This window comes from Drosophila erecta, unplaced genomic scaffold, assembly GCF_003286155.1.
Source record: "Drosophila erecta strain 14021-0224.00,06,07 unplaced genomic scaffold, DereRS2 tig00000219-arrow-pilon, whole genome shotgun sequence".
In the NCBI taxonomy this organism is placed as follows: domain Eukaryota; kingdom Metazoa; phylum Arthropoda; class Insecta; order Diptera; family Drosophilidae; genus Drosophila; species Drosophila erecta.
The window spans coordinates 919,920-932,795 of record NW_020825213.1 but is presented as its reverse complement, the minus strand read 5'-3'; the positions used below and the strand labels follow the sequence as shown (position 1 = coordinate 932,795).

The 12,876-nt window shown below is 35.4% G+C and overlaps 1 protein-coding gene across 6 annotated transcripts in view; it reads left to right on the top strand.

Moving 5' to 3' along the window:
- Window positions 1-3,266: 3,266 nt before the first annotated feature.
- Window positions 3,267-12,876, top strand: part of LOC6541715 (angiopoietin-2) — a 93,444-nt gene continuing 83,834 nt past the window's right edge. For 4 of the 6 annotated variants that reach the window (XM_026982826.1, XM_026982829.1, XM_026982828.1 and 1 more), the window contains exon 1: window positions 3,507-3,860. In XM_026982826.1, coding sequence (XP_026838627.1) covers window positions 3,604-3,860 — 257 coding nt within the window. In that variant the 5' untranslated portion in view covers window positions 3,507-3,603. Of the gene's footprint in view, window positions 3,861-12,876 lie in introns of all 6 variants that reach the window. The other 2 variants (XM_026982825.1, XM_026982827.1) reach the window with 2 other exon arrangements.

The following is a 12,876-nucleotide window of genomic DNA, read 5'->3' as shown; positions in this document are numbered from 1 at the left end:
AGTGGGCGTGGCAAAAAGTTTTTTAGCAAATCTATAGAAATTTCTGTGGGCGTAAGAATGGGCGTGGCAACATTTGGAAACAAACTTGAGCTGCGTCTATGTCTCTGGAAGCTGCATGCTTCATCTCAACATTGTAGTTCCTGAGAATGAGGCGTTCAACGTACAGATGGACGGACAGACGGGCATGGCCAGATCGACTCTGCTATTGATCGTGTTCAAGAATATATAGTTATAAATAAAAGTCTGCAACAAATTGCCTTGAATCTATTAAATGAACCGTTTCGTGTACAAACTTAGTCCAACGCTGATATCAAAGTTTTTTCCAAAAAAAAAAAAAAAGACAATCGTGACCGATATTTGTTCTTTATTGATTTATGTTTAAGATTGAAAATTAAATGTAAGTGAGGTTGGAGGAGAAGCCTCTGTGCTTGAGAAATATGTTAGTGTATTTTGGGAATGCATTGCTCTTGGATGCTTAAGTTGATGAGAAGCTGTATTGGGAGAGCATTGCTCTTGGATTCTTAAGTTGAGGAGAAGTCTCATAGAGAGCAGGCAAAACTGCTTAGGTTAGGCTTTGGGATTTGTTTACATGAATGGCTAAGTGCCGTTGCCAAAAAATTTGTTTATCAAAACGCATACTGAGCATATGACATACAGTACGGGAACCAATTAAGTGCTTTATTGTTTATGGAATTAATGAAATTGGTGGCGCAAATACGTCACAATATATACTTTATATGGTCGGAAACGTTTCCTTTTGCCTGTTACATACTTTTCAACGAATCTATTAAACCTTTTTACTCTACGAGTAACGGATATACAAATTTTACGCTACGCGCTTTTGGTAAAAAAGAAATGATCTTGACTGCTCATGAAAGACTTTTACATCCAGGCATGCAGGAAACTACTTAACTTTTCGGAGAGACTTACTATTTCCTTAGGAATACAATATATAAATGCAGTATTTCCAATTTGGCAAAACAGTACCGTAACACAGACATGCCAATGAAAACCACACCCAAACCAGAACATTGGCGAAATATTCATGATAGGTATTTAATTATTTAAAGAAAACATTACGTTAGTTGCATGGAAATTTAGTTGAAATTTGCCACATTAGAAGCTGCCGGGTGTCGCAGCCGCCAGCAGTTCCTAAACTGCTTAAGTGTAAACATGCCAGTTTTGGAGACTCTACGGCACCGCAGCTGTGCGATATCTACATCTGTCTCCTTATTTTCTTTCGCTCCTTTGGCTTATCGTTCTGCAATTAAGTCGCTGCTACACTCACTTTCGTAACCCATCGATGCCAAATTTCGGTCTTACAATTAAAATATAATCTATTCGTTCGAAATCGCTAGATATATCTTTTATTTCGTAAAAAAGACGCATAAACATTGTGCATGCAAATATAATGCAAAGCTGTTTAAAGCTTAAACTTAATTATATCGGTGTTGTTGTTGAGTTCGTTGTTGACTGCAATATTTAAAAACAGTTAAAGGCAGTAAGCAATAATAGTTATTTTGTTGGTTTCGCAAGATTGCGTATACATAATGAGTTATATTTGTGAGCTTGAACCGAATTTCGAGACGCTGATTCTGGCCTTTTTGTTGTTGTTGCTGTTTTCATGGGTGCTAGAAATTCTGAAAACGTTGTTGCTACCGCAACCATGGTGACATTTATAATAGAGTGGAACGCTTAGAGGAGTCCTTGTCAAGCTCTGCGCTAACTTCGTTTAACGCTTCCGTTCTGCATGTGAGGTTAGAGCTAATCGATGAGCTACAAGAAAAATTTAGCAAATTTCTCAACGAGCTCGAAGAACTTGATTTTCACGAAATTAAAAGTAATTAATTAATTAATTAATGAATTTGCTTTATTTTCATAAAATTTTTATAATATTTTTCCTTAAAGCTAGCTTAAATGTACTTTACAGAGATTCGAACTAACTTGGGCTAGTGAGTGAAGGATCTGCTCGCACTTTATTGTGTATAATAGATCTTTATTTAAAATTAATTTTATTTTTGTTTCGTTTGATGATAACATCAATCGGCTTTATTGCTTTAAAAGTAATATAATTGAGAAGTTTGATGATGTTCTTGTAACGCTTAAATCCTCAGTTCGGGAGAGAGAGTGGCCATCAGCAACGTCTTTTCGGCAAGGCAAGCTATACGCTTGTATATAGTATACAAGGTGGGAATGAATAGAACGTCTAATTTGCGTATGTCCGCCTTTTTTGCCACAAGTCTCAGCCCTTCGACTTGTCCCTTCTGCAATGCTTCTGGGCACTCAAAAAATTATTGCCGGAGCTTTAAAAACCTGACCCCAGCTAATCGTTTTAAAGAAGCAAAAAGGTTTATTCTTTGCATAAACTGCTATAAGAGTGGTCATCAACTGAATCGCAGTGCAATTCGGACAATTGCCATCTGGGAAACTTGGCCTCGCCTTCATCTCAAGAAAGCTCATAGCATAAAGAAATGATTGCCTCTGACTTACATCATGCCTCTGAATTGCAGAATTAAAGAACGTGTAAACATCATTTAACAAGAAGTATCAATCCGACGGTTTTGATAAAGTGTGGAGAGAAGACGTTTCTGAATTTAAGAAAATGTTTAATATAAATATATAAAAAGAAAATCAATCATTAAGGTGGTAGCGACGTTGATACTAACAACTTTGGCAACACTTTAGTTCAGAACCGTATGTATGAATGCCAGTATCTATTTCGATAAAAGCATGTTTTATATTTGAAATTAAAAGGGTAAAATATATAATGCAAATGCGAGTTGAGACACATAAATAGTATCGAACTGTTCTTAAACGAAACGATCATTACAAAATTAGTAATTGGTAAACTTCGGTTTATAAAAATACTATATAAAGGTTTCTGATTCCAATGTATTCAGTGTGTTTGGTATGTGTTTTAGTATGTATGTATGTATGTGAAAAAGTCTGTGTTGAGTTTAGTACAAATAAAGCAATTTGAAATTATTATTGTTTGGATTGTTTTCAAACTTCTATCTGGGGTCTATCTTATTATTAAGCCTAATATATGTATGTTGTAATATTTTTAGTACTTTGAATAGAAGTATGTATTATTATTTTCAACAATTGTAAATTGTAAATTATGAAATATTATTCATAAATTTTATAAAAGCTATTTATTTTAGTGCTGTTTTAAATAAGTTAACTGTTTAATAAACAAATAAATTCACATATATCTATCGCTTGCTTGTGTGTATTTATGAAAATCAACTCTCACTTTTAAACAGAGTAAACAAGTTCCAAAGTATCTATCACTGTGGTGTGTTTCTGGGCATGTTGGATAATAGTTGCTTGTGGTTGATTATTGCTACCACTAGTAATAAATGTCTATAACAAAACCCGAGAAGTTTCACTGTCGTGATCGTCTGCTGCAATAAAATAAATGTTTAACTGTAAAATATTTCAAAGGAAATAGTTCACTTTTTATATATTATATAAAGCCTGGTATACATTTAATACATCAAAAAAAAAAAAATGTTTAAATTGTGCGATTAAGCAGAAGCTGTTTGTCTCAGTTTCAAGCAAATCTACATAAATAGGTAGATACCAAAACAGTTTAAAATCATGGTAGCACTTCGAAAAAAGATCAGCCGAATGGCGCTGGCACTAACGTGTTATTATATTATAAACTTTTCTTATAAATACGCACACGCAACTACCGCAAGTGGTGCATCGCGAACCCTAGCAGGAAATGGAAACGTAAATCATCGATTACCGCGTACAAGCGCCAGCTATTTTAGCAGTGGAGCTAGTGGAATCACAAATTTCAAAAGTGCTACAAAATCAAAAAATTTAACTAGATACGGAAACATACATATCAGGTAAATATTAATTGAAATAAAAATGTTTTCTGGTTGCAACATGATAAACTTTAAATTAAGCAGAAGGAATTTTATTTATAGTCAATATATTTTGATTTTGACTAGATTAATATTCTTTATTAAAATTCTATAATAAATGTATAATAGTTTCATTTTTTTTTGTTAATTTAAGAAAAGAGGTCAAACAACTTTTTGCATAATTCGTATTTGGATATATACAAATTCCGTGCCAAAGCGAAAGAACAAATCAGGAAAATAAAATGGAATTGCGAATTCTTCTCCTGGGAGGCATGCAAAATTTTACTTACGATTAGGTTTTTGTGAGAAGAAGCTACGAATTTTATCCAGGGCCAGTATTTTTGAATTACACTATGCAAGTAAAGTGAATGAAGCAAATAAAATCAAAAAAAAAGAATCCATAATTGTTTCTGTTCTTCTGTCTGTTAATATTGTCATGCCTATTGGTCATATGGAAAATTCGAAGGACCTGCCGAAGGAGTGTTGCCAAATCGATTACCGCCCAGTGACTTAATGCTTTAATTTTCTTTTCCAAGAATACTTTATTAATATATATAAATATAATTGGTAAAATTAAATGAGTGTTAAATTGCTAGTGCAACTGCAATGAAACTGTGATGAAATGTTTACTGCATTTTGAAAAATATTGAAATATTTTTGATATTTTTTGTGCATGTCTATTTTTTTCTAATAGAAATGGGTATATTTTGTGACATTTTGTCATAGCGATTGATATGACAAGCACACACTAAATTAATTTTAAGTTTAACACAAATGCGCAGTTTATTAAGCGCAGGTGATTCACTACTGTAAAGGTAATAAATGGATCTGCTAAAGTGTTTTTAAATTTTATTACAGGGGTTTTTAAAAGAGTCAAAGAGAATACCAGATATACCAGAAGCTTTTCCGACTCTATAAAGTACGTATATTCTTGATCAGGATTAATAGACGAGTCGATCTGGAGACATTCGTCTGTCCGTATGAACGCGGTAATTTTGGGAACTTTGAAAGCTAAAAATTAAAGATTAAACATGTAGATTTTAGTGACGCCAACATTGTGCACGTAACGCACACAAGTAGCCCATAACTTCCACTCTTTAATAAAATGTTTTGTTTACTTTTCATTTTTCATCAGTCTTGTACATTTCTATCGATATGCTAAAAACATTTTGGCTGCGTTCACTAGCCATCTAAAACGGCCACACTACAGTATTAAAAAAATGTTTTGATGTTTTTTCAAAAATGCCAGCAACCGCAGACGTAAAAGCACTATCAAATTGATAAATTATAAATTCAATGGACACACGCTTTATCTGGCTCCCTTTATACGAACCCGAGGTGACGAACTGGTCCACTATTATCCAATAACATCAGAAGCCAAAGCAGCCACCAGGAACTTCTTAATTGGATAAGACTGATCAATGTTGATGAGGAATAAAACACAAGATTGGGAGAAATTAAGAACCCTCTTAATCAGCGAGTTCAACTGCGTAACTCCTGCACGTCAAAAAAATGCTGAATTGCGTGGGACTAAATATACTAATAATTATCGTCCATTTGTTGAAGAAATAAAATAACAAGAAGTTTCAATGGCACTTAAGTGATTCGCTAAAAATTACTAGTCAAAGTATTTGTTGCGTTGAGTAAATACTCCCCATAAATTTAAGATAAATTTTTAAGATAAGTCCATAAATCGTTAGTACATGCCTCAACACTCTCAGAAAAAAATTATAAAAATAAAATTAAAGATTTTAAGCCATAAAAATCGTACTACAATTTTTGGGATTCCGATAGATAATTAACAAGACAAAAAATGATAAAAATCAGAACATTTTTATATCCGTTAGTTGTAGAGCAAAAGGCTATACTATACCAGATATATAATACTAATTTATGTTAGAAATCTGTTGGGTGTTTATGTTGGTTTCTTGAATGATGTCGCTTCCTAAGATGCCTGACATATTTGGTACTGCTGAGCGCCACAATTTTTTGTTTTTTTTCTGTTCCCATTAAACGCGGAGTCGCCAAGGTAGAATCAGTATTTTCGGTCTTTGTTATTCGCCCAATAGCCCTTAATAAAGGTCGTATTTGGTTCATACTGTTGTGATTTTCCCTTTGTAGCAAAGAAATCAAAAATTGACAGTGCGAACGAGAAATTTCAACATTATCTGGAATATCGATGGAAACTGGGGAATTAAAACAAAAAAGAAACTCAAACATTTTTTTAAGTGTGGTCGTGAAGGTTTTGGGTGGTTTGTCGGCGTTATAATAAAAGAAATGAAGGTTTTGGGTGGTATGTCGGCCTTATAATAAAAGTAATGAAAAAATATCAAAACAATTTTCCAAAGTGTGGTCGTGGCAGTTTTGGCGGTTTGTGGGCGTTGCAAAAAGTATTTTGGTAAATCTGTAGAAATTTACAACATTTTTTGAAAATTAAGTTTTCTAAAATCTATTACCAAACGTTTTGTGGTATTTTCCTGTTCTTTTTTATATTCAATCCAAATGAATTGTTATGTGGTGACCAGGTTGGTCGGATAAAATCGTCTCTTAACATTGCTTGTGTTTCTGGGTGCACAAAATTGAAGGCGGGGATGGATACAATATTAAATATATGGGTTTCTCGTTCTCTGTCAGGATAGTATCAATGATATTGGTATTGTATGGTAAATCCTTATTTGGTTTTGCAAATGCTCCAGTTTGGTTTTTTAGCATTGATTGAAAATTTTTTTTATATCTTAGAGCCTTCTAAGATATTAGATATTAATATTAATAATAGATAGATATTACTTCTAATGTAATTATTTCATAGCCGTTGCTGGTTATGATTATTGTTTTTTAGATCGAGTACGTCGTCGGATTGTATATGTAAAGCAAGTCCAATTATTCCATCAAATGTTGTGCATCACGCACTTTTTGTTTATGGGGTTGTAACCATTGGTTTTACATGAAACGGTTTATTTACGGGAATTATATTTTTAATCCTTTTAATTCCATCAAATGTTGTGAGATATGGTAATAAAGAAAATTTCATATTAAAGAGGTGCATCACGCACTTTTTGTTTATGGTGTTGTAACCATTGGTTTTACATGAAACGGTTTACTTACGGGAATTATATTTTTTAATCCTTTTAATGGTTTTATATAGTTTTTGAAATTCCGTGAATTCATTGCCAGAATTTTTTTGTTTTTCGTCAGCTACTGCGTAGTATTCGTTATCTTTGTTAATTCTTTGGTTATTGAATTTTTTGTTGTTTTGGTTGAGCATATTTCGTTTGCGTTAAAAAGCTGTCAAAAGTTCTTATTTAGGAGGTTGCCTCAGTCCTTAATTGAAATGAGGGTTTTTAACTTCTGATTAACTTAAGTGTCTGGTCTTATGTGCCTTTTTTTGACCCTCTATCTTTGTTCGGATTTTTGAATTTTTTCCTCAATGCTCGCGTGTGAAGTTGTTAGGAAATATGTGTTGTTCGTGGTTAGCCTCGACTTATAGGATTAATGCTAATGCGGACAGAAGATCGGACGGTATTGCAGAGATGAGTACGTCGCTTAAGGGCTTTCTGGTTCCTGAAATAAATAAGTGGAGGGCGTCCGCTCTATACTTTTCGTTCAGTGATGCAGCTATATTCTTGATTCTGAGAAAAGCCAGTTCTTTTCCTACCTCGTCATAGTATTGAAGCAGAAGCAAATTTCCTTGGCGTAGTGTTGAAAGGGTAATGCTTAGAACTACCCTCGTGCTTTTCGTACACCTTATATGCAGTATGTTCCGCTTTTCGCCACGAAACGTATGTTTCGTTTTTGCCATCCAAGTCCAGCAGGGACTTCATCTTATCTAAAGTCTAGCTGTACATAACGCTTAATCCGATTTCGGCGTCTTTATATGTCAGGTGTGCCGATATTTACGCTAATATCTTGTGGGTTTTGATTAAAATTGCTCTTGGATAGCGAGTGCGCTTAAACTGCTTAAATAGCATTAAATTGTTTGTTAGTCAATGCCATATTAAGAGATCACTTCTGAGCTTGTAAAATTCCAGAATTTATCTAGTAGGTCTTCTAACTCCTTATCAAACATATTTCTTAACACACAGAACACAGACTTTTTGCTTCGTTTTTATTTTCTGATTTTTCTTTTGGCCTTAGGGCCATGCCTTTTATGGTTCACACACACATTTTTTGGAATTTCACTCAAAATAATCGAGTAGAGAAAATTAAAATGAACACTTCACTTACATGATTATTTAGTAAAATAAAGTGTGCTGCTGTCGCCGGTTGGTGCTCTTCGTTCTTGCTGGTTCGTTGCTGCCCGTTGATGTATTTATTTTTGATGTTTTTATTTTTTGTTTCGCTGCTGCCGCTGTTTCTTATATCGTTTGATGTATGATTTTTATTTCACGTATCGAGGGTGAAGGCTAAGTGATGAAGGCTAAGTACATTATTTTTTAAATAATATAGCTAGCCCTACATCCTAGAACTGCTGATCCAACGCCTCGTGCAGATAGCCAACATAGCCAATAGGCAGCGCCCGCTGGTTACGCTGACCGGAGATGTGAACGCTGTTGGGCAACGTCTGCTTGGACAATCGCGTTAACTTGCACATTAATAAGTTGACTGGTGATGCCATTTTTCTGTCAGACATTAGAAAGTCGAATTCCAAGCTGTCATAGGCAAATTGGTAGGAATAGGGAATAGGAAAAACCAGTCATCTTTCTCAATCCAAAGAGGAGGGTGTATTATTCTGTATCGCCAGGAATTGAAAAATGATTACAATGATGAAACTTAAATCTTTAGGTATATTTAATTTTAATGGTCTTAAAATGCTGATCGATGATAAGTTACTGATAAATGTTATGTCAAGATAAACTGAATGGTAGTTGTAACTAATAAGTAATAACGATACACTTGAATTAAATTTGTATTAATTCCCAACCTATTGTTTTTGGCCCACTTCTAAATTTTTGATAGTAGTTTTTATTAGTACTAGCACACAGGGGCAGGTCGTTAAAATGTTTACTTAAAAAATTTTTGGACATCATACGTTACTGTTAGACAAGAAGCTTTTAAATAATTAATACATATTGAAAGCAACTTAACTTACGTTAAGTAAGAGTTAACCAGCCTTCGCAATGATTGACAAAGTAAATACATTTTAGTTTTGTGTATAGTAAATTATTATTCACCGAATCGAAAGCTTTACTGTTTTAATTGTACACAATTGTTGTCATTATAGTGCCCCTAACATTCTCTGCGATATCGAATTTATACAACTTTTGCATATTTTCCCTGCAATAATAATTTGATAAAAAAATGTAAGCTTGATAATACGAGTACTCAGTGTTTCAAAAACATTTGACAAGAAAGGGTCCTATAGTGTAAAATCGCTTTGGAAATCGGAATAATTTTAGCTTGTATCCATCCTGTTAGGAAAGTAGTTAGTGCAGTGTTAGAAACATAAAAACCGTGGGTCAGTAGCAAGTGAAAAGACGATTTATATGTAGCGATCTCGAACGAGTACATTTTATTTTTTTTGTTAGAGCAAAATGCGCGAATGCATGGGTTAAGTGCATACTTAAGTGCAGAACGCTAAGACAAAAGTGCAGACGCGAGAGTACAAGAGGAAGAGAGAGAGAGACGGCGTAAGAGAGGAGAGCTTAGATGCTCGCTAAGGTTATCTGCATAGATAATTAATCCAGTGTTGGCAATGAATAAAAACAAGAAAAGTAAAATTTGTACAAATTTGCGGATTTAAAGGCCATCTACATTAATTACCAGAATAATTTCCCCTAATATCATTTTGGACATGTTTTAATATATTTTTTATAAGTCATGTCATATATGTCATATTTTTTTTTTATGATACTTTATACCCGTTACTCGTAGAGTGAAACGGTATACTAGATTCGTTGAAAAATATGTAACAGGCAGAAGGAAACGTTTCCGTATATAAGTATACATATATAAGTATACATAAGTATACATATATATACTTGTTCACACTATAAACTAATGCGTACACTTAATGAGTTCAATTCGGGTGTTTGAATCTAACTGACTCGCTACTGCGAGGGCATCGCCTTTTATTTATTCTTAAATAGGTTCTTATCATCTAATTATATAATGCAGCGCTTGTAAGACGCTGCAGTCTGCGTTGGTCAATGCAGCTGAGGTTTATCTCAAATCTATGTTTGAAGCCTATGACCGCGCTAGTCACCTCCCGCGTGATCATATCTCTTGACACTTCGGCAATAGACCACTGCAATCGTACTTATCTGTAGTTGCCACTTATGCTGTCCCGTGACATGTTTATTGCAGCCCTTAAATAGAACATATTTATAGATTGTCTACTTATCATGTTTAGACATTCTCCGGGGGGGAGAAATGTACGGCCAGTAGTTGTCTTTTTCTTTTATGTTGTCAATTTTTGTCCGTATTGTCGTGCCGAAGAAATCGCAGTAGTCCTTGAAGTCTCCCATTTTTTTGCAAACCAAGCGGGATTTTTCCAGGAAGTCCTCTGATTGTTTTATGACATCAAAATAGGCTTGCATGTCATAATAAAACAATAATTGCCAACTGGATGTAGCGACTTCAATTTTACCAATTTTGTTCACCATAACTGCAGCTTTTGCGTCAATGTCGTAAATTTTCCCAAGTTCTTTGGCCTGTTTTTGAGGTTCCGATTTTTCTGTCGCAGTTGTAGCTTGCAATATCAATAAACAGCATAGCACAGTAGCTATGCTTCCAGTGCCATTCCTGCCATGACTACCCGGACTTTATCATCTTGTCCTTTAGTCGTACTAATGATTCTTCCCATTGGCCATCTTGCAGGGTGAGTATTCTCATGTTTTATAAGAACCAGCTGTCCCTCCTTCAGATTTGGCTTTACTTGCCGCCATTTGGTTCGCTGTTGCAATGACACCAGATACTCCTCTTTCCATTTCTTCCAAAAATCACCTCTGATGCGTTGAATAAGCTTCCATCTATCCAAAGAGCTGATTGTCTTACTTTCGTCAAAATGTTCAGGAGCTCCAATTAGAGGTCTTCCCACCAGGAAATGACCCGGCGTTAATATGTCCTCACCATCGTTTTCGCTCCTTACAGTGACTAATGGGCGCGAGTTTAGCACTGCTTCGATTTGACATAGCAGCAATGCAAATTCTTCATATGTAAAGCTGTTTTCACCAATAACTCGTTTAAGGTGATGCTTCACTGATTTTACACCGGCTTCCCATAAACCTCCCATGTGGGGGCTTCCCGGGGGAATAAAGTGCCACTTGATGCCTTCTTTTTCTAGTGTATGTGCTAACTCATTATTGTTTTTAATGGCAGCTACAAATTCTTTGTCCAACACTCTTGAAGCTCCTACGAAGTTTGTTCCATTATCTGAGTATATGTTCTCACTCTTGCCTCGTCTTGCAAAGAACCGTCGAAGAGCCTCCAGGAATTTGTCTGATGAAAGGTCGCTAACAGCTTCCAGATGTATCGCTTTTGTTGCCATACAAACAAATACACAAATGTATCCTTTATAAGTTTTTTGACCTCTTCCCTTTGAGCAGTGAATCTGGAACGGTCCGGCGTAGTCGATTCCAGTATTTTGAAACGAGTAATCAACCGTTACTCGATAAACTGGTAAATTTCCCATCAGTTGACTGGACATCTCTTGCTTGTATCGTATGCATACAATACATTCCCTTAAATATTTCTTTAAGGAATTTTGTATGCCAAATATCCAGAACTCCCTCTCAATATAAGTTCTCATAATGTTAATTCCGCCATGCAGAGTTTCTTTATGAGCATCCTTTGCAATTAACCAAGTCAAATGTGACTTATCCAGTATAATTGGATGTTTTACATTATACGGTATCATTGCGTTTTGTAGTCGTCCACCAACTCGAAGTACGCCATCACTATCCAAAAAAGGATTTAGCGCCTGTAACTTACTCTTTGGGTCTAATGGTCTTTTGTTTTTGAGTAGTCTGACTTCGTGTCCAAAATCTAGCTGTTGTTGTATCTTTACCACAGCAATCTTCGCTAGCTTTAATTCCTCCACCGTAAGATGTGACGGCTGTTGCGATCTTCCTCTCAGCTTTGTTATGAAGCGTAATACATACGCCATTACTCTAAAAAGTTTGTCGATCGAAGAATACTTCGATAAAAGATGGTTTTGCAGATATTCGGATTTTATCAATGTGGATACCACAACAATTTCCGATTCCATTTGAGTGGGCCAGTGTTGTGCATCTATAGATAGCCAATTCGGCCCTCTCCAACAAATTTCACAGATTTTAAGAGCTTGCGGTGATATCCCTCTTGAAGCCACGTCTGTTGGATTTTCTTCCGACTTGACGTAATTCCATTTGACATTGGGAATTAGTTTATAGATTTCTTCCACTCTAGTTCTGACGAACTTATCTTTGCTGCGCTTGTTCTGTATCCAAGCAATAGTAATTTGCGAATCACTCCATGCATGCGTTGTAAACTTGTTGCTCCATATAGTCTGCACTTTCGCTAATAACTTAGCTAGTAAATGGGCAGCACATATTAACTTTGCTTTTTGCTGCTAGTAAGGTGACTCTGCCGCCTACTTTTGTATACACAGCCGCTGCATATGCTTTCTCTGATGCATCGCAGAATCCATGTAGCTCCGTAATACCTTTGGAGCATCCAGTCCAGCGTGAAATGCTAATTTCTTCTAACTCTGATAGGTCTTTAGCATATTCCATCCACCAGTTTGCTAAGTTGGATTCCAATTCAACGTCCCAAGTCATCGGTAACTTCCACAGTTCCTGAATGAAACATTTTCCTTGAATCGTTACAGGTGCCAACCATCCTAGTGGGTCGAAAATTCTGGACAACTGTGATAACACTAACCGCTTTGTTATGCGTGTTAGCATTGGTTTTTCTGCCGAAAACGTAAATGTATCCTTCTTCGGATCCCATTGGAGTCCTAAGGTTTTGATCGATTCATTCTCCTCAATGCAGATTTTCTCTGTAGCACCGTCGTCCTGAA